This window comes from Pomacea canaliculata, linkage group LG8 (genome assembly GCF_003073045.1).
Source record: "Pomacea canaliculata isolate SZHN2017 linkage group LG8, ASM307304v1, whole genome shotgun sequence".
NCBI classification, from domain to species: Eukaryota; Metazoa; Mollusca; class Gastropoda; order Architaenioglossa; family Ampullariidae; genus Pomacea; species Pomacea canaliculata.
In genome coordinates, this window is record NC_037597.1 from 9,968,072 (window position 1) to 9,996,061 (window position 27,990).

Consider the following 27,990-nt stretch of genomic DNA (forward strand, 5'->3'; position numbering starts at 1 on the left):
TTTATGATAAATAAAGCTACAGTTAACCAAAATGTTTTTGTACACTTTGCAAACCACAATAAGTAAAAAGAAAAATTGATCACCTGGTTGGGATCATCATGGATATTTTCATAGGGAGTTGGCAGACTTCTGCCTGCACACATTTGTTGTGCATAGTAAACCATACACGAAATGCTCCACACCTGAAAATCCAAGATAAAGACATCACAAATATTTAGCTTCAACAACATTTCCAGCTGAATATAGGTAACTGTTAGGTATTTTGTCAGTTCTGCTAGGTCTTATTTTGATATAAAACAAGATAAAGCTCAATGACATAAAAGCATGTTAATTAAGTATGCATGCACATCAAGAACAGAGCAAAGTGCATCATGTTCGTGTCATTTTCTGACCATGCCTTCTTTATCACAAGCACACGTGCACAAATATCAGTAGATTCCTACCTTCAGAACAGACTGCTTCAAGCCAAATGAATGATAGAGCTAAGGGCAAAGAACAAAAATGCATACATTATTACTGTAAAAAACAATTATTTCAAAACCATTTACTTTTTTTTAAAGAGCACATTCCAAACATTAAAAACGAGATATTTTGTATAAAATCAGAGATTACGCTACACATGTGCATCTAAGCTGTGGCTTGTCATGCAGTATAATTAAGAGTATGTGTGTGAGTGAATGTGTGAGAGGAATGGAGACCAGGAAAGGAGTATGTGTCTGTGCATATTATGAAGAGAACTATACCTGTCTGTCATGGTCCAGAATCATGTCAAATGGACAGTTTGTTTCTTCTAGCCATCGCAATGCTCCTTCATGGGCACCAAAAGATACCATTACAATTTGTGACCCCAGTCTGTAGAACTCGTCCTAAAGCAAATAAGGAAGCATGTAAAGCACTTGCATAAAATTTTGATTTATAAAAAGCACCTGTCAATTATGAGCTGAGTTTACAATTGAAATTTAGTCAGCAGAAGAAAAAAACAAACTGCAATTACTATTTGTTTAATGAATAAATATAACCATCTTGTTTCCTGGAGTGAAGGCCTAAGCTTTCAAAAACAGAAAACATATTATTACCTGCTTTGTTATCAACTCTTGAAGATGCTGCCGTCATGGTAGTCAGGCAAAATGTCTTAACAATACCAGCACAACAGAGGATGGAAATGGCAGGAAAGATGATAAACCTGAATTCCCTGCATCACTAGGTGCTTCTTGTATAACAGATCCAGAAGATGGTTTTTCTTTGTGAAAGAAATCATAAAGGCACTTTCTGGTTCCTGTACGGGCATCAATAAACATCTGCATTAATGATATTTGCTGACCCTCAGTTAAAGGATGAGGCCCTTTTGTGCCAATGCGGGAGTCCACATCTTTCAGTAAATCATCCCATTTATTCTAGGAAAAGAAACATGAAACACTACCAATCATTTCTGATACAAATATTTTTAATCATGTTATATAATTCAACCTTAGAATTGATAACTGATAAAAACAAATAAATTTTTTTTTTAAAGTCATTTCCTGTAAACTTTCCTCAGATCTTCCATGTAGTTAGTTTTTGTTTTTATGAGAGATAAATCCCTTTTTCATAAAAGTAATGCCACAACAAACTTTAATGTGTAATATGGAAGAGTATTACATATTTGCCTTATCCGCACACTATTTTAGGCCGTTGCATATAAGTAAAAAAAAATATTTAGAGTAAAAAAAACTTTTAAAAAAATCATGTGAATGGATTTAAGTATGCTCAAATTCTGTAACTACACCTAGTACTAAAGAAAACATCACTCTTTTCTTTCTTGCTGTAAACATGGTGAATCCATATGACTTCTTGTTTCCTGGTTGTTCTGATCACAAATGTCACAATTTGAAGCTCTTACACAAAATTTTTTTAGCAAATGATAATTCAACAGCAAAAAGAACTTCAAAAATAGTTCTTTCATTGATTTTCTATTAAAAATAATTTAACATTTGCACAACACATGCATTGTTTAACCCATTATTAACAAAAATCTGTACCTCAGCTTCTTGCCATTCTTCAAAAGCCTCCCTTAATGGTGAATATCTGCAACAGGTTAGATAACTGTAATTTATGTAATGGATATGCTTCTACAAATTTAAATCATATTCATAACAAATGGACACATACATCAACAGATATCTAAAGACTAGCATAACAGCAAATACTATTCTAAAAACTACAAAAGTAACAAAATATTTATTATCTAAAGCTTCATTTATTCTGTAAAATATACAGATGATGCTGGATAATTATAATTACTCCATCTAGTTTGTGGCAAGTTCACCACAAGTTAGTCTGTCTTAAGTAAATCCTACACAGCCCAGGTCTGGATCTAACACAAAGGGCAGTTCCCTTACTGTTGTAACTGGAATATAAAGGGCTTCAGAGAATGTAAACCTATTTCAAATACAAAATGTGCAATTGAGACTTGATGGAAACAATGCAACCACAATGGTAGCATATAATTTGTAGATTAAGTGATAATTTACCTGAAATGATGCTTGATCTTTTCCTCAAAATCATCTTTTGTCTGTATGCCAAGCCTTAAAAAAAGAATTAAAATATTTATATGTTTAAGTCTGAAACTTAAAAATGTATTGTCAATAAGCTATATTCGGTACTTTAACTTGATGTTAAACAATTCAGTTCTGCAACAAAAATAAAGCTCTTTAAATGTGTTTATATATTTTGTATATATATATAGAGCGAGCATGAACAACTGCAAGACAATTGTTGACCGAAGTATAATGGTATCTAAATTGCTGAGATGTCTTTTTACTAATTATTTACTATGTACAATTTATAATAATGTGTACACCCATGTATGCATGAGAAAACAACACAGGATACCCATGAACACAGGAAGGATGAACAGTAAAATATGTGCACTGCCCATTGCTCATTTTCCCTTCTGGCTCTAAATATTTGGTGGTGTGCAAATGTATGTCAAATCTGGACTTAGAGTGAGAAAAACATGTAAACATTGAAGTTTGAATATTTTGTGCTACTATACAGTTGCTTTCAGTTTTACAGCTTGTGAACTTACCTTTCAAAAATATCTTTGTAAACACTAGCCAACCTGAACAGCTTGCCTATTTTACTGCTCACAAATGTTTTCACTGAAGCTAGTGGCAAAAACATAAGAAAGAATGAGTAAAATGAATCCAAGCCTTCCAAATATATACCTTGGTTTGAAACATGCATTAAAAACTACAAATTGCTGTATTTCGTGTATCACTGTCACACAAACATAAAACTAAAAATGATCACAAACAAAATGCTTTCTCTGAATACTGATAACTGATATTATAAATTTTTCTTTTCAGATGAAATTTTATCATTCATTTAATAATCTTTTACTCAGAGTGAGAGTCAGGTGTGTGTATAACTGTATACATATATCTCTGCACATGTGTAGACTTATGTCATCTGCTGCACCAACATTACAGCCACAATTATTTGAATAAAGCTATTACAATGATCAGCTATACTTAAATTTAACGCTTCTTTACTAACCCTTAACCTCCTTTTCGGCGTATGCTACTAGGGTCTCTTCTGCCTCCTTGAGCTCTTGAAGACAGAGCAGAAGAGTTTCTTTGTTCTGTCTTTCATCCATCATTTTATTGTAATATGGTAACTGCAAGATACAAACAATGCAGGGCTAAGTTGTATGGAAAAAACCACAAATGCTCCTTCTAGGTAATAATACCTGCATGGGTGATAGGAACCTAAATAAAGTGCTTTTATTTAAACGAATCTGCCTATGTGTGGCATCAAATGTCAACACACACAACTTACAATTTAAATATTCAATGCTACTTCTGCTGAAATCTGTTAATTAACTTAATATATTTAGTCAAATGGACAAGGCAGCTCCTGGACATGTGACACTGATAGGTGACGGGGTGTCTGTGGCAGTGTAGGTTGGGTCGGGAGAACAACATTCTTACAGGGCGTCATATGCCGGTCGATGTTATTTTTGCAGAGGGGAGAGCAGGTACGATCGATTTTTGAGAGGGGAGCGCAGTGGGGCGTGGTGAGGAGTTGTGTGGCGCTAATGAACTGCCTTTAATGGACCGCGCGATAGGGATATTTTAGTAGTTTTGCATCGGTTTATGTTAATACCTGGTAGGGAGTTGTGTGCCATAAACGAGCTGCCTTTAATGAAACGCGTGACAGGGATATTCGAGTTTTTTGTATCGGTTTATATCAGTATCAGGTGTGGAGCAGACGACAGAAGTCGTGACGTCATTTTAATAGCTCGATCAGTCCATGCACGTAGATAGGGATCTACGTTCATGATCAGTCGACCAGTACGCCATTATTATTTTTTTTTTTTACGGTCGTCACGTTACGTGATAAGAAAGCAGTGTCCTTTTGGTGATCGTAAATTTATACATTTAATCTAACTGATAAAAAAAACAAAAAACGATAAAGGTAATAAAAATACCTCTGTGTACATCACTACATATAGCTGTCACTGTCAGTGTTTCAGGTCGTACAATACTTACAAGATTCAAGATTCTTTATTCTGTCACCCTCTAAGGCAGGGGTCGGCAATTAATTTTCCCAAGGAACCGCTTGAGAAATTGGGATGGTTTTAGAGGACCGTACTAATATAGTTAACTCAGTTTTACCCAATACTGTATATACAGTATATAATATTATAGTAATATTTACGCTGGTCATCAAATGTTACATAAGGATTTTACAGTAGCCACTCATATCTCAAAATACACTACAACAGGAATATATGTGAATAAACTTACAAATTCTGATATCGCATCGAAAGAACGGTAAAATTATATATACCTTTAAAGTGTAAGCGCAACCATTTTCCTAACCATGTCTTGAAGCAACACCCAAACAGCGAAAACGGAAGTTATTGTTTGTGACGTCATTAAGAGACTTGTGGGTAAACGTGGCAGCAGTACTGTTGGCATTACCTACCTGGCTGCTACTACGTCTTTGACGTGGTCTTCTATTACCTTGGTATGTGTGCTGGTTTTACTTTGCTGTTTTTTACTACGTGTACCATCTATATATTTTGAAAAGCTGATGATCAAAGACACATGTCATAGAATGGTAGTCAAACAGACGCGAAATGCTAGAGCTCCGAAGTAAAATGATGATGATACAGTGACTACGCCCTGCTTCAGAAGCTGTTTAAAAGCTTGACAGGAGGCAAAATTATGTTGAAAAACCTTGACAGTAAGAAAAATTATGTGTCGAAAGATCAGTATTTCAGAAACTATTCTCTCTCGTTGAAAAATGCGCATACTTTTTTGTTTCGGGGTCTTTAGTTTTCTGCCGGCCGAAACTCAGTAATCAGCTTTTTTTTTAAAAAAAGATGTTTAGACGCCGCTTGAAGCAAAGACAATCAGCTGTTTGTGTTATATTTTACAATTTAATTGAAAAATGCTAATAGGAAAAATATGAAATAATTTAGCGGTGCTGAAGATGCAGGAATACTTCAACATCTGACCACTTAAACATTGAAATAGCTCATCTGTACATTGAAATAATTGTGTTATTGCTGTGTTTGGACTAAGATGAGGGAAAAATTGTACCTATATGGACATTCCGGATGTGTCTGCGATTCAGTTGTATCACAAAATCAAGTCCACAATTGTGAATGCAATATTTCTTTTCTAAACTTCAATGAATATCCAAAAATATTTAACAGAAGTATTTGTGGGCACAGGTAAGATTGGAAGTTTTTACTTTTTAAGTATAGACTATTAAGATCAAAATGCAAATGCAGAATAAACAATTAACCATGTGTATACTTCTGAAGGGTCAACCATTTCAAGATAGATTATGTGTATATGCTGCTCATTATGAATATTTAATGTAATGTAAACTTTCTTTATGTAACCAGCTGGTAAGGCCATTTCTACCCTTAAAGTCTCAATAGAGTGTCAGTGTTATAGAGGTCAAATGATATAAAGCAGTATATTAAATCATAGCATTTATAAAAAATAATTTTGCAGTGAGGTCACCATGGCAACATATCAAGAGTTTATTCAGCAAAATGAGGATCGTGATGGCATTCGCTTTAGTTGGAATGTATGGCCATCCAGTCGACTTGAAGCTACACGAATGGTTGTTCCGCTAGGCTGTCTCTTTACACCTTTAAAAGAGCGTCAGGACTTGCCTCCAATTCAGTATGACCCAGTCCTCTGCACACGGCCCACATGCAGGGCTATTCTCAATCCATTTTGGTGACTGATTTTTTTTTAATGTGTTTTATAGACTTGGTAATTTAGTTCATTGAGTTTCAGTTACATGTATGGCTTTTCATGACCAGCACAATATTCTTTTTATTATGTCTTCATTTGTCCTTGATTTTTCCTTGACATATATAAATGGATATTACTCTGCATCCATTGACCTGATGGTATCTAAAGTTTAGACATTGCCTGACTTGCCTACTGGGATAAAGTGTTATCTGAAAGTCTTAACAATCTCTAGCAAATATTCAGATGGAAATATTTAAATGGGCCAAATAATAAGCATGATGCAGTTTTGTTTAGAAGCAGTGACATTTATATTTTAGTTTACATAAAAGATTATGAGGTATTTGTGTATTGAGGTATTACATGAAAGATTATGAGGTATTTTTGTTTACATACCTATCTGTTTAGTGTAGCAATCTTATAATAAAAGCTGTTATAATATGACACAGTAAATATACTCTTATCACATCATTCTGTCTAGTCAAATTGACTACAGAGCCAAGATGTGGGCATGCAATTTCTGCTATCAGAGGAATCCAGTAAGTTAACAGAATGTTTTATGATGAATCATAAATGAAAACTACCTGTATAGACAGCAGCATTTAGGATTGAAGTTGTTTTTCATGGTTTTTATGTTTTATAGCTTTATTATTAATGCAATCCAATTATCCTATGAGGGAATGAAAAATGTTACAATAATTATTTACATTGTTAAACATAGTTCATAAAAAAACTTAATGATTTTTGAAAACTTAATGAAATAAAATGTGCTGTTTATTTATTTTATTATTTTGTTTCGTGACAGTTTCCCCCACAGTATGCAGCTATTTCAGAACAACATCAGCCAGCAGAGATAATACCTCAGTTTTCAACCCTTGAGTATACAATTACAGTAAGTGTATTCCAGAGGTTTTTTTCACTAGAAATAGAAAGTTTATTTTGTGTGTGTGTGTATATATATATATGAGAGAAAAAAATGCAATATATTTGTGTTGATGCTTCTTTCTCAATAAAACATTAGAACTATATGTTTCTATAACATTTTTAATTTACATTGGTGGCATTTTAACATTTTAAACTTATCTTAATGACCATGTAGTGTGGAGAAGCACTATATCCAACATCTGGTTGTTAGTAGGCTGCTGATTCAGTTTGAATACCACTACTGTACTACACTTTGTAATGCAGCAGTAGTTGATTTAGAACCAATGTTTGTCTCATACTTCAAATAAATAATTTGCTGGAGAAGAAGCAGCTATCAGTGGATATTTGTTTTTGTAGCGAGCAACTTGTCATCCTCCCATCTTCCTTATTGTACTGGACACCTGTATGGAAGATGAGGATCTTCAGGCCTTAAAGGTAAAGCTGGAGCCATTTTTTGTGGGTTTCTTCTGTCTTCCACTGCATCCATTAAACTTGCTACCTTATCAGTGGTCTACCTAGGGCATAACAATGTTCCTCATGGTTGCAGCAACACCAGAAATATTTTTTTAAATATGAAGAATGTAAAGTATAAAAAGAGGAAACGTGCATGCTCATTTACTATATAAGACATTAAATATTGACTAGCTGACAAAAATAGATAATATAAATCATTATTTATACTCACCATCCAAACAGACAGAAATTAATTCTCATTCATGTACATGTCTACATACAAATATACAGAGCTTAATCAAGCCTTGTTCAGGAGAAATATGGACAAAGAAATGAAGCTTCTAATTTGCTCAGCCAGTTGACAAATTGGGCGCCCTATGTCTATGGAGTAGCTAATAATTGTTGGCTGATACTTAGGAGGAATTATCTTAAAATTGTTATGTGCATAATCATGTGTGAAAAGCTTTAAAGATAAACGTTTGATGTATTAAAATATAAATGTATGTAAAAACAGGAGTCACTTCAGATGTCACTGAGTCTGCTGCCTCCCAATGCATTAATTGGTCTCATCACTTTTGGGAAAATGGTGCAAGTCCATGAACTTGGATCAGAAGGGGTATCAAAGTCTTACGTATTTAGGGGAACCAAAGATCTCACTGCCAAACAAATACAGGTAAAATATTTTTCCATTGTGCTTGTTATATATAATTTTCATTTTATTGAGCTGATGATAACTTTCCAAAGCAGTGTTTGATCTGTGTTTTTACTGTCAATGGCCACATAAATTTTAAGGGAATGTACATGTATCAATTTCACAGGAGATGCTGGGTCTTGGTCGTGGACCTGCACAGCAGACACAGCAACAACGTGGCCCACAGGCACCACAGCAACAGTTTCAGCTGCCTTCCAACCGGTCAATACAATGCCATCTTTTATTTACATTTACTACAAGAACACAAAAAGCACATCATTTAAATGTTTAAAATATTCTCTTTAAAGTGGTGTATCGATTACAGCTGTCTTGGTGTATTTATTTTAGGTTTGTGAGTGTATGCATTTAAACACACTGTGCCCTCACTAGCGATCTAGGGTTAAAATGTCACAGTTACCTAGTAGTGAATGAGTTAAGGATTTATTGCTTTAATTAGAGTGTATTGTTCTCAGACTCAAATACATCAGGTAGTTGAAGGGTGATTGTACAGTTGATAGTGACTGGGAAATTCTTTTTCCTTAGGTTCCTACAGCCAGTACACAAATGTGACATGAGCCTGACAGACCTGCTCGGTGAGCTGCAGAGAGATCCTTGGCCCGTGGCTCAAGGAAAGCGTCCTCTCCGTTCAGCTGGAGTAGCACTTTCCATTGCAGTTGGTCTTCTTGAGGTAAGGGTTTGTGGAGAAAATGATAGGTTGCATGTGGGCAACAACAAATCCTTATATAATAAAATGTATATGGGTGTGTGTAGATATGTGAAAGAGCAAGAGAAATTCATTTTTTATTGCATGAAAAGTGGTGTGATTACTCAGTCGTGTACCAGAGTAGAATATAGAAAAATGAGAATTCATTGTATATTGTAAGTTCTGAGAGAAGAATTAATGGGTACAAAGTTTGTGTTTCCCTCCTGTCATTATTGTTGTTTCCTTTATGATGATTTATGTCAGCATTTTATATGTGTTTCCAGTGCACTTTCCCTAACACAGGGGCTCGAATTATGTTGTTCTTGGGAGGTCCATGCACTCAGGGCCCAGGCATGGTGGTGGGTGATGAACTAAAATATCCTATCCGATCTCATCATGACATTGAGAAAGACAACTGCAAATACATGAAGAAAGCTATGAAGGTATGTATGTGCATATAGTCTTTAGATATATGACAAATTTAATCCAGCCCCTAGTGCTATCTTTTTTTCAATTTTTCAAGAAAAAATATTTACATTTGTTTCTTTGCTTTGTTGTTGTTCTAGTGTGTATTTAATGGTACATGAGCAATAAAAATACTGTCCTGCAAAGTAAAAGTTTTGAAATATTTTGCTTCTTATGCATGATCACAGCTTACCACAATTAAACAGAGATTTGCCCAATAAATGAGGAAATGAATGAATAAGGGAAGGAAAATTGGGCTTAAAAAAGAAACAGAACAGTGATTTTTACATAAAGCATATATGTTCAGTTTCTTTGATATGCTGTTTCTGTCAGCTTACGGTTCAGCTTGTTCTTGTGTTTATGACTGAATGCCTAATGCTTCTGATGTATGTTTCCTGTGCTGTTATCACTATTACAAAAATAAGAATTTAGAGCATCAAAGACTATATGGAGATTTTAGTTGTTAAATAATTTGTTCTCACATGGTTTGTTTTATATATAGAAATGTTTCATCTTATTTTCTGTGCTTTTATCTTTCAGCACTATGAAGCCCTTGGAAACAGAGCTGCCAGCAATGGACATGTCATTGATATTTTTGCCTGTGCATTGGACCAGACTGGGCTGCACGAGATGAAATTTTGCCCTAAATACACAGGGTTAGTTACATTGTGATTGAGAACATAGCTTCTGTTCATTCTGCTCATAACTTCTGATTTATTGTTGACAACTTGCCTTTTGTGCTTGTGTTAAAAAGCTTCCAGCAATGGGCAGGACATTTTTAGAGCTAACACTTTCTTTTCATTTCTTTGGGTTTACTTGCTGACCAGATTCAGTCACACCATTATGCTAATTTGCACTCTGTTGTGTATCAGTGGTCACATCGTGATGGGAGACTCTTTCAACACATCTCTTTTCAAGCAGACCTTTCAGAGAGTGTTTGCTAAAGATCAAAAGGGGGAATTCAAAATGGCTTTTGGTGCGACACTGGAGGTCAAGGTAGCTACTCTTGGATTTTAGTGACATTTAACTTTTTTTTAAGTGTGACCCGTTATGCTTAGAATATCAAAGTATATTTCATATGCTTTTATTGTTGGTATCCACTTCAAATAAATTGCAGTATGGATCAATTTAAAATGCTAATAGTTTTTGTGCTTTTTAGAAGTTCTGATGAGCATGCATCAAAATTATCTTTTTTTTTTTTAACATCAATATTTTTCTTTTTTTATTCAGACTTCACGGGAATTAAAGGTATCCGGTGCAATAGGACCATGTGTGTCACTGGGAGTGAAAGGCCCGTCAGTTTCCGATACTGAGATTGGGCTTGGAGGTACATGTCAGTGGAAAATGTGTGGTGTTTACCCTAATTCCTCACTTGGCATCTTCTTTGAAGTGGTAAATCAAGTAAGTGTCATTGTGCTAAGGATCTCTAGCAATTTTTGAATGTGCTACAGGAATAAATGTATTTTATAACAATTTTTGTGTTTTCTTAATGTGTGCTAGTTTTTCAAGTTTTCTTCTGTATTTTGATGACCTTGGATGAAAAGAACCATACTCATACTCAAGACTCATTCTATTCTATCATTTTGATAAGGATCTAGTCACTTTGATTCAATAATATAAGACAATGATGTTCAGCTAAGGTAAACTTAAAACTGTTGTCAACATGAACCATGATCTTCTGCAGCACAATGCTCCTATACCACAAGGTGGTCGTGGCTATCTACAGTTTATCACACAGTACCAGCACTCAAGTGGACAGCGTCGTGTTCGTGTAACAACTGTTGCAAGAAAGTAAGTAGATTATAATTATGCTTATACAATTCTATTACATAATTGCCATTTACTTAGTGTGTGTTTTGAATAATTTTCTTGTTTCAGTCTCAAACCCTTTGAGACTAATCAATATGTGGATTTTGTGGAGGGGATAGGGGTGTTCGTTAAATTGTGCATTTTTTTTTATATGACCAACCTAAAGCCCTGGATTAAAATATTTGTAAAATCTGATCTTCACTAACTTTAGAGAACTGTTCTTAAACAACAATGAATAGCATAGATATTTCTTACAAACTGATCGGCTTATTTAAAAAAAATAGAAATGTTTGTTATCATTTTGCTATAAGTAATGCTGGCTGCATTTATGTGGTACAAAAAGATCCCTTTGGTTTGTTCGTGTTGAGAATGAATTTTAAGATGTGAGAGAGAATATATAGCTTCACACAGTGAACACTACTGAACCTGATATTATTTGACTCATACAGCTGGGCAGATGCTAGCATCAACATTCAGCACATAGCTGCTGGGTTTGACCAAGAAGCAGCAGCTGTCTTGATGGCTCGCATAGCGGTTTACAGAGCAGAGACAGACGATGGACCAGATGTGCTTCGCTGGTTGGACAGAATGCTTATCAAACTGGTGGGTTATCACTGAGTACATACTCTTGGATGAGCATCTGCATGCATTGAGAAGTTATGCATTTCATTCTCTTTTGAATCCCACTTTAAATGTGTCAAAAAATGTTTTTCTTTAAACATTCTGATTTAATGTTCTCTTCTTTTCATAGTGCCAGAAGTTTGGGGAGTATCACAAGGATGATCCCAACTCCTTCAGATTTTCAGAAAACTTTTCTCTTTATCCGCAATTCATGTTCCATTTGCGGCGATCACAGTTCTTGCAAGTGTTCAACAACAGTCCTGATGAGACATCATACTATAGGTACTCACTTTTGCAACATCTTTATATGGATTTAATGAAAAGTGTAACCATGCTAAAAATGCAGCACTTTAAAATAAATGGTTTTATAAATAGCATTTTTTTTTACGCCTCATTGTTTATTTGTTTTGGTTTTTTTCATCCTTGTCTTTTATCAGACATATGCTGGACATTGAGGATCTTACACAGTCACTGATTATGATTCAGCCTATTCTGTATGCCTATTCATTCCATGGACCTCCTGAAGTAAGTCTCTCTTTTTTTAAATAATTGTTGCTGTTTTTTTCTGTGTCAATTACATGGCATTTTTCTGTTTATGAAACTGAGAGGAAAGAGAAACTGTTGTGGGATGTTTGTTGATCACCACTTTGCAAGTGGATTGTTTATTAGGACAAGGTTAGTGGATGAAAGGCTTTCTGATTAACAAAGATTAAAGAAAGTTGTATATAAAGAGACAGGCTAAGTGGATGAGAATTTGAGTCGCATAGTTCTGAGGAATTTGGTTTGTTGTTGCAGCCTGTTCTGCTAGACACCAACAGTCTGCAACCTGACCGTATTCTACTCATGGATACCTTTTTCCACATAGTCATCTATCATGGAGAGGTGAGGTGTTGACCTGCATGGTCATCATAGTGGCTGTCTGAATTGGGATTGTGGATGTCTTATATATAAATATTGATTATTTTTCAAGAAAAATTCAGCAAAAACTATGTGATTTTGCAGACTATAGACCAGTGGAAAAAACAGGGATACGCAGACCTACCTGAGTATGAAAATTTCAAACAGCTTCTACAGGCACCTATTGATGATGCCCAGGAGATATTGCAAACACGCTTTCCTATGCCTCGTTACATTGTCACTCAGGCTGGCGGTTCACAGGTATGGTTGTATTTTATGTTGCATCGTACCTAAAGTTTGTTTAACCAAAAATGGTGGATTCATACTTTATTAGAAAACAAGGTTTTGTCATGCAGATTTTGACAGTTTATAAATTTCAGTAGAAGAAATTTCTGGAGCTTTTTTACAAATCCCACACCACCTGTTGATTTTATTAAAATGGAGTTACTACATCCCCTCCTTTTCCTGGGTCATCTTCTTCAGTTGTAAAATTCCCTTGCATATTTTTGGGTACCTGTAACATTTTCCAGGAGACTAAACACCCCCAATTTTTTTCCCCCCATGTATAAAAGCATGTTCACATGCCACCATGTGTATGTGTGTGTTTACTCTGCATTTCTTTTTAAGTTAACAGCTCCCAAACAGTATAACCAAAGTGCCCTACTCACATGCGGCTAGCTTGCTTACTTTTATAGAAAGTCGCCCTGCACATTGCAGCTGCTGCCTGGCTTCAGGCTCAGAGATAACAGTGTTCACTCTACATTGGTGCTAGTAAATAAGCTTGAAGGAATTTTTTTGTTTTATTCCATTGGGCTACACTTCCTCACCGACAATTGTGTTTGTATCTTCAGGCACGATTTTTGCTGTCAAAAGTCAACCCGTCTCAGACACATAACAATATGTATGGCTTTGGACAGGTGAGTGTCATTCATTTTAAGATTACGAAGTATTGTTTGTGCACTTTGCATCATTTGAATTTGTCAGATTTCAGATTGTTTATTGTGTTTAAGTGTTATATTTTTTGTAAGTATATTTCAGGCATTTTTGATGCAGTCATCAAGATTTTTTTTCACTGATCTACACCAGTTATTTCACCTTTAATTCTGTTAGTGCCAATGATGATGATAATAGTTCTAATAAAGTCTTAATTTGCCTGAGGATAGCAAAACAAGGCATAACTTCCGGAATGTAATATCACCAGCACAAAGCTGTTTCAACAAAAAAGAGAGAGAGGATGTTTATGTTTCGTTGAATCTTATTGTGTTTAAGATAGAAGTAACACTGCATACCCTTTTCAACATTTGCATGTGTTATTATACGAGATCCATCTAATTGATTTTATTTTGCATAGATTATTACCAGCAGTTCTCAGGTATTTTGTCTTGATCTCTCTTATGCAGTGGGGTTGTTGTTTTTTTGTTTTGTTTTGTGCGATGGTGATGGTGATAAAACATATTAGCTTATACACTGCTGGTGGCTAAATATAATTATTCTCTAAATCATAATATTACCTAAAAATGATTTTAATTCTTTATACACCTCAGACTCACTTTGTAATCTTTGACATAAGGTATTTGTGCATGGTTAAAAGGTTTTCTTAAATATTAATTTGAATTGGTCCTTATTTGTTTGTGCATGTTTTAGCAAGTGGGAAGCTAACACCAGAAACATGAAAAAATTTAGTGTGCCAAAGTACCCAAAGTTCTTTAAATATAGTTTCAGTGTTCTAGAAAACAGTAACATTTCAACTCTAACCCTTCTTCGTGATCTTAGGAATACTAATTTTTCACTTTTCATCTCTGGAAATCCTGGCCATCCTCACCTTCATATGCATTTTTTTTTTTTTTTTTTTTTTTTGGCTGGTTTTCATGGATCTGTCAGGATCAAGGGAGGGTGTGAGGAGTTAAGCATGTTCCCACAGTAAAATGGTGGAGGCTGAAGGATGATAAAATGTTTATTCATGAGCCTTTATTGAAACTGAAGCAAAGGTTCCTTTTTTTATAAGTAGAAAAATCACATTTATAGTGATATTAAAAGTATACTACTGGACTAAGCTGTATCACAAAATTTTCACACGTGCACATGCATGCTCTATGTTTAACATTTTCATGTAGATGTAGATGCAAAAAGTCAAAGCATATAATCTAAAAGGGTGTTTCTTAAAATATATTGATGGTATTGCATTGTTGACATTTATGTAGGACATCCTGTAACTGGATAATTGTACATGTTGATGCTTGTTTTGGTTAATGAAGAACTCATGATAACACCATTTCATTGTTAGATGGTACAAATAGATGTAACTGCACTGTGCTCAGCAGGGCTGCAGTTATGAAGTGAGGGTAATCTTTGTCCTGGAGCAACATGGGGAACTCCAGAACAAGTGTCTTGTTTTTAAAGTTAGCCTCCAGATCATGCTGATGTTTTACCTCTGGAACTATATTTACAAAGCAGTGGTAAAGAAGCCCTGGGGTAAGTAGTGTCCATGGGGTCTTGGCATTGCATTGTAACTGTACAAACAAGATGTGTCTTCTGAAATTACCCATTTTGCCCTCACAAGACAACTTATTCTTGCTTCGTAACTACAGTCTTAGGTGAGCTGTGGTGAAATTTTTTTTTCTATTATGTCCATTTAGATTTTAGAGACCCAAAGGTGAGGTGAGACAAGAGAAAACATTTTAGTGCGTTGTTAATGAGTTGTATATGTGTTTGATTTTGTTTAAGGAGGGAGGAGCACCTGTGCTCACGGATGATGTCAGTTTACAAGTATTCATGGAACACCTTAAGAAACTGGCGGTGTCATCAGCATCTTGATGTTTGGAGGACAACAAAGCTTTCACTCTGATCTGAGATGTTTAGCACTTGAAAGAGACTTTAATCTGACAGCTGATGAACTGGCTTCAAACATAGTCTGCCATTAAATTCTGATGCTGATTTTTAACAAAAAATAATTTGATTGGTTTTTGTAATGCAGGGATGGAAGGGTCTTGATAACTTTCATAAAAGTTACAGATTTGTGGTAAAGTGGATTTGTGTTGTAGCCACATCTGTCTTTGAGCTGCTGAGCACTCTGAGAACATAGTTTTGACAAGCTTTCTGTTTGTAGATAGAAAATCTTAAAAAGACAGTTTGAGTTTCTTTCAGTTTCTGATATTTCTATTTTCTTACCCCAAATGCTGCATGCAGTTCACCAGTTGAAACCATAGTGGATTTTTTTGTAAATTATACATGAAGTCATGTCAGGCTTATTATATTGTATGCAGTTTTTCTTGGCAGATTGAGGTTTTTAAAATGTTTAAAGGTTGGGGAGGCATTAATTTACATGCATGTGTTTATTGTAAAATTTAGTCCATTTTATATTTGTAAATAAAATCACTGACTATTTCTGTTTGTGATCTATTGCTGGAGGTGTGGCTTATGTCTCTTGTAGCATATTTTTATCAGAAAACAGGCCAGCGGGAAAAAAAAATCAAATCATGGATTTAAGGATTTCGATTTCACTGTAGGACCTATACTAGGAAGATATTGCGAATAGTTGAATGCTAGCTAGATTTAATAGTATGTTGAAAGAGGGTGAGGTTATGAAAGAGGTTATGAAATCTATGTAAAGACATGTACAAATGCACTGTAGTTGTTGAATTGTTTGCAATCATTCTTACTAATTTTGTAAACTTCTGCATGTAAACTCCACTCCAAAGTGTAATTTTGACTTGCAGATTCAGTGATTTGTGTGCAAACTGCAAATTCTCTATTCTAAACCAGTTTAGAGGATGATGTTCAAAAAGTCTGATAAGAAAACCTTAAAGCAATCAAACTGCTTTATTAAAATGTCTAAGTTTATCCATTCCCTTCTCATTACAATAAAATACAAACTACATTTCACTTTTATTCTCACCTTTTGATGATATATGCAGTAATTTTTTGAACTGTTGCATTGTGCACAATGTGATTACAATTGTTCTACTAATCATATGGAGTGATCATGCTCAACACCTTGTCCAAGGCACCTTGGAGGGTAGTCAACGCCACACTAGCCAAAGAAAGAACTGGCTCACGAACGTCAAAGACTAGACTGGTCATCTTGTACATGGATAGATGTGGCAGCTGACAGGACCTGCCACTCCTGCCTATTTTGGGCAATAGTGAGCAGGTCCTCTCAACTGCCACGTTTATCCATGTACTCCCCCCCCCCACCCGATGACAGGTTCTGGTCAAGGGAGGACTGACTGGCTGATCATGGCCCACTTTTCTGTTATTCTGATTTTCCTTTCTCCCAAACTCATTATGCTAAATCAGTTCTTTTGTTTTGTTTTTTGGGTTTTTTTTGGAGGGGGGGGGGTTACTTTTTTTTTTTAACTGTGTGTGCAAACTCTGAAACACTACAAGATGTTTTGACACAGGCATACAATTCTTATGTATGATATACATCAAGATATAAAAGTCCACACAATAAGATTCAATAGTTCATTTTCTGTACATATTCAAATTTAACCATTTGTACTTTAAGACACATTTTAAATTATTAAAAAAGTGGCTCAAAAACACTTTCATTTTATATGCTGTTGCAAATATATTACTATTAAAAGGAGCTTTTTTATTATAGATTTTCGTTTTGGTCACTTCTTTTGGGATAAAAAGTAATGGATTTAAAGCAAGAACAAAAAAGCTGTAGATGTCATATAAAGAATACCACAAATAAATTATTGGAATAATAAACAGCACTCAGAAATAAAAGCTACAAAGGGAAGACATTTTTATGAACAGGAAAAATATTTAATGCATGCATAAAGATACTGAAATAAGATGTAATAAATGGTTAACAGAGTAAGAATATAAAATAATCATTCATGAGCATTGCTGACCAATAGAAATCTGTGGTTTCACATGCTCAGAAAAATGCAATATTGCCACAAAAATCAGTTGATTTTTTTTTTAACAATTTCTTAGTCATGTGTTAATAAGATCAAAATTTTGCCTCTCATACATTTTTTTAAATCTGGATGTAAAGCCACAAGAAAAAAAGTCATATGCATAAACATAACTTTGAGAAAACATACAGTGTCACATACACAACACACAAATGTTTAAAGAAAGCTTTTGGTAATTATAATGAAAAGCTACAGATCCCACATCTATCATTCTTGCTTTCATTTGGTGTTTGAGAGTTTTCTGGAATGTCCCTACCCATTCGATTCCTCAATATGACAGAAAACCTTGAATGAATCTTGCAATACAAAGAAAAGGCAGCACAGAGAAATGCAAGTGGAAAAGCGGGAAGAAAAGATGGTGTACCAAGATGAAAAAAAAGACTACTAAAATATTACCTTTTTTAGATGTGCATTAAGTGCAAAGAACAGTCCAAAATCCAAACTGATTCTTTATATAGGATGAAGCTTGTTTGTACTAAAGCTTTTCATGCACTTATACTTAATGAGAGATAATGTATGGGGGGACTCCATGTATAGTTACAATAAAGTAACTAATTTGTAAGTTTTCCTTTCATTAACTTAAAAAAATGCAGTTCCTTTGGTTTTTTTTTAATATATTTTGATAAATAGTAGGAAAAAAACGTAAATACAGACTGGGAGAAGTAACCAGAATATAAGACTTTATTTATTTTAAACCAGTGAGGATGCCTGCATTGCAATTTTTTTTTCTGGGTAGGGAATTAATTTTGCAAAAATTTTCTCTAACATAGTTTGCAGCTCATGAATCTATGATAGATACATCATTTACTCATTCCATGAGAAAGAACTAGACTGCCAACTGACTAGATAAGATTGTTTTCCCATATCTTAGACAACACTGTATTCACCGCAAAATAACAAATGCCAGACTATAGTTCTGTTGTTTCTGGAGAGAACCTGTGGCCTTTTAAGTTTTAGTTGTAGTCTAGGGCTTTATAAAAAAAATCTGATGATCAGGCCCCAAAGAGGTGGCACTTTTGTTCTATTATGAAGAGTTTTAACCAAGTTACTCCTGCCCTCTTGGTCTTTCTAATGTTAAACTTTAGACACTTAAGATGAAAAATAGAAACTAACAACCATGGCATTAAAGCTAGTGTGAATATGATGCCCCCAAAAGCAAAAGACTTCACTTTTATCTGAAGGCTTTAAGACTATTCATATACTGACTTTGTGATCCACAAAAAGCTATTGTTGAAGCAGATAAGAGCAGCATAAACATTTTGCAGTGGATATAAGCAAGCATGTAAATTTTGCCCTTTGTTACATTAATTTATTCAAATCAATAAGAAATAAAAATTTGATATATTCTTGGTTTGTCAGAAAGCTTGTTTGGTATGCTTGTAAAGCTGTAAAGACATACTATCCTGCAAAAATAGCACGTTTAACCCGTCATTAAAGTGAACACTGTTCCTTTGGGAGAATGTTACTACAATAAAAGCTTTTCCACTGATAATCACAGTCACCAGTCTTGTGTTCCTTAGATGCTTATGTTTAGTGGAGAAAACGAATGCTCATTTTGGATTCCACATCCACTTTTGTCATGGCCTGCAATTGTGAAAAATTTCACAAATTGTTTTGAAAGGCAATGTTAAGTGAACACTGTCAATCTCCATTTGGATCCATAATCATCAACAATGAACAACAGGAGACATTTTCTGGACAGGTTTTGGACAAAAAACAATTTGGGCAGAAAAACAGCTGTTTCAAAGTCAGAAGTCAGCTGAAATGCTGAACATTACAACTGTAGATGTTACCAAAGATGATGTGGTCACTTAAGAATAGTTTTGGTTTGTGATACCTGTTTAATTAATTCAGATATTACTAGTTAGGTCACATGCCATAATTTCTATCACAACTACTATCTTTATAAAACTGCTTATCTTACGTTGAATTACTCTTACCTTAACAAACTCTTCAAATGATATGAAGTCATCTTTGTCCAAGTCCACCTCTTTGATTGTCCTGTCAGCAATGCTGCCCAGCTTTATTCACAAAGATTCAACATTAAAGTATAGGTTTAATTTTTACATAAGTAGCAAAAGTAGCTGTCATCTAATTCAACAGCCTACAATACAGGATTTTCCTACATAACACCCTTTAGTCTAAAAATGATCTTTGATTTACGTCCTCAAAAACAGTTCTCATTGTTTTTATATGTTTATGATAACTTTGCCTATAGAAATGTAATCAGTGGAATTGCCTTGACTAACTGGATTTTTTAAGACTAAAATATTTGCTATGAACTTATTACTTTTTAAAGATTATATATAAAATAGTGTATATCATATGGCATCACCTGCTCCTCAGATATGTTAGCGCCCACCATCATGTGTAAAACTTGCACTAGCTCATCTCTGGAAATCTTGTCATCACCATCCAGATCATACATCTTGAAAGCAACTGAAAATGTTATCATATCACTGTACAGTAAATTCTAATATTGTGCAAAGATGTGATATGATTTTTTATGTGAATGCATATGCTCATCATCTAGTCTAGACTTTCAAGTATTTGCAATACAAAACATCTTTATTTAAACACCTTTTCAGGAAATTGTCTGCAAAAAGCACAGAGACACAGCAGACTATGTTGCCACTGAGTGTAGCACCACAAATAGTTTATAAGAATTACTTACACACTCCACGCTTTACAAGAAAAAAAATGGCACTCATTCTAAATAGAAACAAATGAAAGAGGCTGACAGGAGACACTGTGCCAACAAATGCAGTGTTACCACCATGCAAGTCAACACCATGCAATGAGTAAAAGGTACAACCAGCAGGCCTCAATGCAGCGATATATACATCATCCCTCTGGGCAGGTCTCCATAATCATAAGAATATCCACTCCATGATCTTAAGTCCTGAATGTTCAAGTCTTCTGATGACACAGCTAAGCATTGAAATACAGAATCTTGAGATACAGTGACAATATCGTTGATGGAGTGTTGACAAGGCAAAGAGGAACAATACAAGAAGCATAAAAACAAATAGAGGTTAATAGAAATGACTTGTATAGTGCATTTTCTTAGCACGTGGGGATCAACACATTTTAATATGGTACACTGCATCTGACAATAAGTTAAGCTCAAGCAGCGCATGATAAATAAGAGTATCTGAAAAAATACTGCAGGCCTCCTTCCAGAGTGACTGCATGCTAGCACCACTTTTCAGTTCCAAGCTTGGTGAAACAAACAAATCTAACTTGTCTTCAGAGCACATCTGAAATAGATCTGCATCTGTTATGTCAGCGAGGAAGATATTTTGCCATGAGGGTGTGTTGCAAAGATTTGCAGAATTTTAATTAGAAACAAAAACACTTTTTGATAATAAGTGGTGTGATTCACAATAGAAAAAGATGTCCAAATGAAGTGGTCATAAAATATTCCTTGAAAGAATCTCCATGTTTGAATCATAAATGATCATAACGAACATAGCTGGTAATGAAATTTTACACAGACGACATAAGAAAAAGTAGCAACCACTGTCACGGAAGATTACAAACTGTCAAACAATGGTGAGCTTTGTGATTAAAAACTGTCACTTGAAGCTGAGACCAACTACAGTATTCAGATCATCCACAATCACCATCAAGTGGCAAAGGATGTGTAATGAAAATGATACCGATAAATTTTACAGTGATCAGTGAATACAGATCAAAACTAGGAATCTCAGTCTGAAGATTCAAAAGGAGATCATACAGCATTTGAAAATGGAGAATGAAAATGCAGAAACAGGGGCATCCCACTATAATATAATAAAACACATTCAAGAACAAATCCGCAGCAAGTTTTGTAAGCCTGTTAAGCAATCTTGCTTGCATGAACAAATATCGCCATCCAAACAGTTAAGAATCACAAGCAGTCAAACACTATCTTACATCCTTAAGTAATGATTGTTGATCTTCTTGCTTATTTGACTGGATGTTTTATTCTGTTTCATTACAGCCTATTTCTAGCTTGCTAATCAGAACATACAATGCATATTTAGGAAATTACGTAGACATAAAAACAATGGTTGTTAGATGCAGCATGAAAGAAACTTGACTATAATGCAGGTACATACATCTTAGTTTCTCATCTCTGTTATTCATCGTGTTCTTCTCAATATTCTTCTTCAATGGTCTGAACCTGGCAAGCACCCGCATAAACTGTCTGAAGTTTATTGTTTCACCATCATTGCTGTAACAGAGGAGTCTGATTTATGCTACAAGAAAACAAAGAAATAATACTTAACATTTTTTAGGTTCATATTTTGAAGGGTGAGTTGAAAAGGTTTGTGAGAATAAATGGTACTACATAATGATAACGTGTACTAAAAAATTTTCAAACTCTGTGGAAGTCACAAAAGCATTGCTAAAAAGACAGTTTACCAGAAGAATACCAACACAGGCATCCAGCAATGTGGAGACATTCCCCCCCCTTTCCCTGTAACAAAAAAAACTATACCCTGACTTCATATTTCATCATTGTAGTTGTAATGACTAGCAGAACTATGAAAGCAATAGTTTTAAGACAAATACTAATCACCATTTCTAATGTGCACATAATATTAACAGATGTAGATAAATACATATTATTTACCCTTCAGCAAAGAAAGAATGCACAATCCTATCTCCAAGTGGATTTATTGCAAGCTCAGGTATTCGAAGAAAATCTTCACGCCTGTTGGAATGGAAGCACAAGGTATATTTCAATATCTTATGTGTCTTACAATTTTTCAGCGTTTATTTAGGAACATTTATTATTATCTTGAAATTTTACACAAATATATTTAAAACCCAACATCACAACACAAAACAAAAAAACTAATGAACAAGCTGGGGAAAAAAAATGTTCAAAGGTTTGAAACTCAATAAGCAATTTCTGATTCGTTAAATGCAATGTGTTCATTAAGAGTAATAAATAATAAATATAGATCTGTCCCAATCATTATCAACTTAGCTCTTTGTCCCCTAAGTTATGTATAGAATAGTTTGATATAAGTTTAGATAAATAGATATGCACAAGTGTGTCAAATAACATCCACCAGTTTGTTGCATATGCTTTTAGCCATATGTGAAAATTATGACAATTTTACCTGAGACAACCATTGTTGGATTTGTCTAAACTTGTAAATCTGCTGTACAGCCTCAATATCTGATTCTTTGAAACTGCAAAAAAAGAAAATAATTATTTATTAAATGTATCCAGTAATTTTTATAGTTATTCATCTTAACTGTTTATAGGCAAAGTACCAATCCAGTCTTGTAACACAGGTCCTGCAACATCACAGAAAGATGAATGTATCACCTTGTGGCTGTAACTCCACTAGATTAATAATTTTTTGCATTTTTGGGGGTTGGGGGGGGCTTCTTCTACTTAGCCCATCTTCAACTCATTGTGCCGGCCTGTTGTCCCAATGTTACGCTTTCTGCTATCATGACCATACTGGAATTAAAATCAAGATCAGCAGTTTTCTTGTAAATGTTCTAAAGAGAGCTGCTTTTACTTTTAACATCCATGTTTTTGTTTTTTTTTCCCCATATTTGCCATGACTGCCAGGTCTATTGATTCAACAGAAAACTGCTTGTCATCAAAACAGGATAATTGATTCTGGATTCAGATGTGTAATCTGTCTGTCACATGTTCCTATGACTGCACTAGATCATCGCAACCGAGCTGCTGCCAAATAATTGCCCCTCTTGCAGCTACGCTTACGGTCTCTGGAATGATACAGAATATGTACCTGTTTACAATTTCCTTATCTGAGATGCGCTTATGCTTCTTATGGTATCCCGTGGTAAAGATCAATAATGTAGTTTATCAACGCTATCAAATGAACAATAGCTTGAGCTGAGCTAGGCTGAAGCTATTTCTTTGATATTAGATTATGCCTTTAAAATAAATACTAAATTACTTGTAGTTTAAGAGATATCTTACATCCTGTTTCTGCTTTGATCTCCTCTATTTCTTCTTCCTGAAGTTGCATAGACGATCCAGTCCCCATTTTGTATGATATGAATTGTTTGGACCACGAACAGGTATCTATACACGTCCGTGGTTTGGACTACTCCTTTAGACTTTATTCTTTCCTGTCTTGGGGAGTTCTCTCTCTTTCGGAGAAACAATTCAACCTTCCTCAGAGGAGAGCGTACCGTTCGAAGAAAAAAAAAAAAGGACAACCACGGACTTCCACACTAACCGAAGGCTGTGAAGACGACGCTGTTATTAGATGTGAGGACGGAAAACATTATACTAAAAAGATAAAGTTTGTAAAAGACGAAAGTAAATCTCATGCTTCTAAAGTTATTGTTTCATAGGAGCGATTTTAAATATTGTTGTCGGTGATATTGATGTTTATATCTATAAAATTCTACGTAAAAATTAATTTTTAATTGTAGTTTACTTCTTGTTACTTTCCAGTCCTGATTTCGTTTTCTGTATTTTCAGAGAATGCAGCCTCATACTTCTTAAATTATCATACCATAAACACTGATCCAGGAACATGGCCCAAGGTGTGTGTAGATATGCAAGCATTATGAATGGTGCACGGCAAGTGCTTTTTCATCATAGGATTCACAAAGTTTTCAAACAACATCTTGTCTGCATAAGTGTTTGGGAAAAGGACAAGAAAGGTGGCAACAGAAAACCTTATCCAGTTTCCCACATAGAAATGATAAAAGATGGACTGAAGATGATGGGTCCAGAAATGAAAAAGTTTGGTGATGAAATGAAACATAAATTCCGTGCAGATCCATTTGTTAATATAAATGATGGTGATTATGAATACATATGGAAATTCAATGATCGAAAGAGAGTTGAGGAATGGATCGTAAGTTCAGACCATGATAACAACGAGGGTCAGAGCAAAGCAAATCTGACTTTTTCCACAAACAACACAGCTCTCTTCCATGGCTATCTCTCCCAGCAAGTTCCTAAAGATGGAGTAGTCAAACGCACAGGCTATTGTAACATCCGTTCTCCAACTAAATTTGTAAGTCGCAGATAAATGTCATTCTTTATTTACCAGTTCTGAGGAAAATTTGCATTATTTGTCAAAATACATACATACACCACCTACATGTGTCTCAGAAATGCGTCGGAGATATGCACATATATTGGTGTATGCTCACATTTGCATGATTACATGTATGAATTATCATAAATAAATAGGTACAGACAGAAAGCCAATATATCTGCAACAGATATGTATTTACTGACTCCCCTGTCAATATTTTGCGGACTTGAATTTAGTGTTCAAGTTAATAAGATCAAGGAATAGTCCTAAGAAATGTGAATTTAAAGCCATTTGAGAAGTTAACAGTTGTTCAGATTCACATCACAAAGGGGAATAAAGCCAGTTTCATTTATTTTCTGATGCAGCTTAGTAAGGTTGTCAAGAGTGATCAAGTTCTATATACAAGAATGTTTTCTCATTTAACAGCTGTCATTTAAGCGGGAAGATAATCATGACTGGAGCTGTTTCACCCACCTTTTGATGCGTGTGCGAGGTGATGGTCGTCCATATATGGTGACAATAAGCATGGACCGGTTTTTTGACATAAACTGGTTTGATCAGTACCACTACACACTCTTTACTAGAGGTGGACCATACTGGCAGATAGCTAAGGTTAGTTGCTTTTTATCTTGTTTGTGTGCATCTGGTTATAAATTTTGTTAATAATCTTTGTTTTACCTATTACTGTACTAGATGTTAGATTTGTTAAAGATCATTTGAAAAATCAGGCGTAAATTGGTCTTGGATTTTAAAAGGTGATGAGACAGAAGTGCAAGAGCATATTATGGAAGAAAACAATTTTTTGTGAGCATTTTATTTTTAGGTTAATGATGAAAGTTTCTTTTGATTTTTATATTTTACCATATAATTAACTTTTTTTAAAAGAAATTGTGATTAAAAAAGGAGAACATGCGTAATTTATCTAACCCATTTAAACTATTCAAGAAATGTTTAGATGCTTAGTTCAGAATGACTGGAGTTATTATTTACTTACCTAATATAGTTTGATCAAAGTTAATCATACCAAAAATACAGCATCTGAGAAATTCCAAATATAAAATTAAAATGTTTTAATATATTTAAAAGGCATACTACCTGTTAAACTTATAGATTTAGTGATGCATGTAAAAGACAAATGGTTGTGTCTTCCATGACTGTATTACATTTCCTCTAAAAGTGTGTGTGTAAATGTCTGTATGAGTATGTATGCCTGCCCTTGTGAGCAAAAGAAAAATTTCTATCTTGGGTCTCCTCGACAGACAATAAAGTCTGATTTGATTTGATTTGAAGTGATGTTGTTGTGTGGTCCATGACTATTGTATTTCCTCATAATGTATTTTTTTGACATTATGTCCTAGTCAGTACTGTAGAGAAATCAAGGGGCTTTGATAGCTGTGTTACATGTCCATAAATAATAAGCCTGGGATTTACTTCCTATGCAGATTCCGTTCTCCAAGTTTTACGTCACAAGCAAAGGCCGTATCCAGGACAAGCAAGAACCTATTCAACTGGAACGCATCACTCATTTGAGTATCACAATTGGTGATGGGAACGAAGGACCTTTTTACCTGGAAATAGATTATATTGCCTGCATGTTTGATGAAAACCATAAAGAGGCATTTGCCTATGAATCTTATGTCACTGATCCTGCTCATGTAAACACATAGAAGGAAAAAAAATGGCTGTAACCGTAGTTTGTGAATACATTTTTTTCAGATTTAGGGTGGGTTGATGAATGTACAAGTCCTTGCATGCATATGTGGACATGCAAGCATGTAGATTCATACATAAATATATATGTGTGATATGTACATGTCAATTCACTTTGTACAGAAACTCTTACCAGTGGATTTACTTAGTACTGGAATTGAATGCAAAGAATAGTTAATAAGTTTATTACACAGAGAGAAAAATTAACCATAGCAATCGCTATTGGAATAAACTGTTTTTATGAAAACATGTCTTTTAAGTGGTTGTCTCTGCACACATGCTTCAACTTTTTTTTCTTTCTGATTTCAATCTTTATTGAATAGGCAATCAGATCATCTAACAACAGTATGGCGGAAAAATAAAAGTAGCCATAACGTATTTAAGTACATATTGTAATAGTAATGTCTAATAATAATATACTTATTACCTTAAACCAGCAGTATAGAGAATATGTACATAAAGATTAAGCACACTATATCAAATGTCCCTGTATTTTATTTTAATTTACACTGTAACTTACAATAAGTAAATTGAAAAATGACAATAAAAGAGTATTTCTATAAAATAGACAATAGGCAAATAAGTGTATCATTTTCACTTCTTTTAACGTTTCAAATTTTTCACTTCATGCCATTAAGCAATTTGTAAAAGGTCTTCTATGTCTATGACATTAACAACTGATCCAAGAAAAAGCGATAATGTTACGCACACCCAACCCTGCAAACTTAACCACATCCTAATAAGCAGAAAGTAGTAACAATGGTGCATAGCATTTAGTGTCTGTCTCTGATTCTTTCCATAAGTAAAAAATCTTTTTCTTTTATAATTATTACCATGATTCAACTATAGTTATCAAAAAAATTACTTTATCATCAAGCATTCGTTGAAATTCTGCAAAATCTATTGCAAAAGTCTGTAAAAATGGTGAACACATTTGTTTCAGTAATATTTTCTAGGAAGCATTCTCTAAATTGTTTAAAAGCTGACATCTGTGGATGAATTGAATTCAAATATAAGCTTGATAGCACAAAGAAAACCATGAATATCCACTGCATTTAAACCCTCTGCCCACATACAAACACTTTCTATTTCCTTATTACACTGGTTTTCTTAATTTTTGAGTTTTTTTTCTTCCAAATAATCTCAAAGGCTGATTGATTTTGTTAAGAATATTCTTAGTGGAACGGAAAGGTAATGAATATATAAATAAAAACATCATAAGAGATTTAACAATATTTCTTCCATCCCTGCTGAAGTTACTTCCCCTACGAACATTTTGATATGAGAAAGAAGACTAATCTAGCCCCTTGTAGTGAATGTCTCTTCTTCCAAGTAAAACCTCTAGTCTTGGGATGCACATCTCTTCAGATAACTAGATTTATTTTTTAATCACTAGTCCTAATAGCATAAGCTTTTTCATGATTATACAGTTATTCTTTAAGTTGTCAGTAAAAATACTGGGTTATTTACCTTCTGGACCACAATTGTTAAC

The 27,990-nt window shown here is 34.5% G+C and overlaps 4 protein-coding genes across 6 annotated transcripts; 2 read left to right on the plus strand and 2 right to left on the minus strand.

The window, feature by feature from the left end:
- Positions 1 to 1,079: 1,079 nt before the first annotated feature.
- LOC112571263 lies at positions 1,080 to 4,957 on the minus strand. Of its 2 annotated transcripts, none has more exons than XM_025250140.1 (6): positions 4,834 to 4,957; positions 3,538 to 3,658; positions 3,068 to 3,146; positions 2,511 to 2,564; positions 2,019 to 2,064; positions 1,080 to 1,394 (listed from the first exon to the last, which is right to left on the minus strand). In XM_025250140.1, exons 2-6 carry the CDS (start codon positions 3,638 to 3,640, stop codon positions 1,119 to 1,121), a joined length of 558 nt encoding a protein of 185 aa, XP_025105925.1. In that variant the 5' UTR covers positions 3,641 to 3,658; positions 4,834 to 4,957; the 3' UTR covers positions 1,080 to 1,118. The 2 variants fall into 2 exon arrangements, with proteins under 2 accessions (XP_025105925.1, XP_025105926.1); XM_025250141.1 differs by lacking the exon at positions 4,834 to 4,957 and adding an exon at positions 3,820 to 3,955.
- On the plus strand, positions 4,875 to 16,207 carry LOC112571258 (protein transport protein Sec23A-like). Of its 2 annotated transcripts, XM_025250133.1 has the most exons (21): positions 4,875 to 5,013; positions 6,015 to 6,245; positions 6,742 to 6,799; positions 7,066 to 7,152; positions 7,542 to 7,619; positions 8,152 to 8,310; positions 8,456 to 8,550; positions 8,872 to 9,016; positions 9,316 to 9,474; positions 10,037 to 10,152; positions 10,369 to 10,492; positions 10,727 to 10,897; positions 11,181 to 11,287; positions 11,755 to 11,908; positions 12,057 to 12,208; positions 12,364 to 12,451; positions 12,722 to 12,808; positions 12,929 to 13,084; positions 13,675 to 13,740; positions 14,175 to 14,195; positions 15,548 to 16,207. In XM_025250133.1, the coding sequence occupies exons 2-21, from the start codon at positions 6,025 to 6,027 to the stop codon at positions 15,635 to 15,637; spliced, it is 2,334 nt and encodes a 777-aa protein (XP_025105918.1). In that variant the 5' UTR covers positions 4,875 to 5,013; positions 6,015 to 6,024; the 3' UTR covers positions 15,638 to 16,207. The 2 variants fall into 2 exon arrangements, with proteins under 2 accessions (XP_025105918.1, XP_025105919.1); XM_025250134.1 differs by lacking the exons at positions 4,875 to 5,013; positions 14,175 to 14,195 and having other exon boundaries at positions 6,025 to 6,245.
- Positions 16,208 to 16,696: 489 nt separating this feature from the next.
- Positions 16,697 to 23,877, minus strand: LOC112571262 (calcineurin B homologous protein 1-like). Its single transcript, XM_025250138.1, has 7 exons — positions 23,711 to 23,877; positions 22,869 to 22,941; positions 22,373 to 22,453; positions 21,855 to 21,970; positions 20,087 to 20,190; positions 19,692 to 19,772; positions 16,697 to 19,335 (listed from the first exon to the last, which is right to left on the minus strand). Exons 1-7 carry the CDS (start codon positions 23,775 to 23,777, stop codon positions 19,282 to 19,284), a joined length of 576 nt encoding a protein of 191 aa, XP_025105923.1. The 5' UTR covers positions 23,778 to 23,877; the 3' UTR covers positions 16,697 to 19,281.
- A 15-nt stretch (positions 23,878 to 23,892) lies between these two features.
- LOC112571260 (complex I intermediate-associated protein 30, mitochondrial-like) lies at positions 23,893 to 26,747 on the plus strand. The gene is made up of 4 exons (XM_025250136.1): positions 23,893 to 24,004; positions 24,221 to 24,764; positions 25,215 to 25,400; positions 26,231 to 26,747. The coding sequence occupies exons 2-4, from the start codon at positions 24,276 to 24,278 to the stop codon at positions 26,453 to 26,455; spliced, it is 900 nt and encodes a 299-aa protein (XP_025105921.1). The 5' UTR covers positions 23,893 to 24,004; positions 24,221 to 24,275; the 3' UTR covers positions 26,456 to 26,747.
- Positions 26,748 to 27,990: the final 1,243 nt, after the last annotated feature.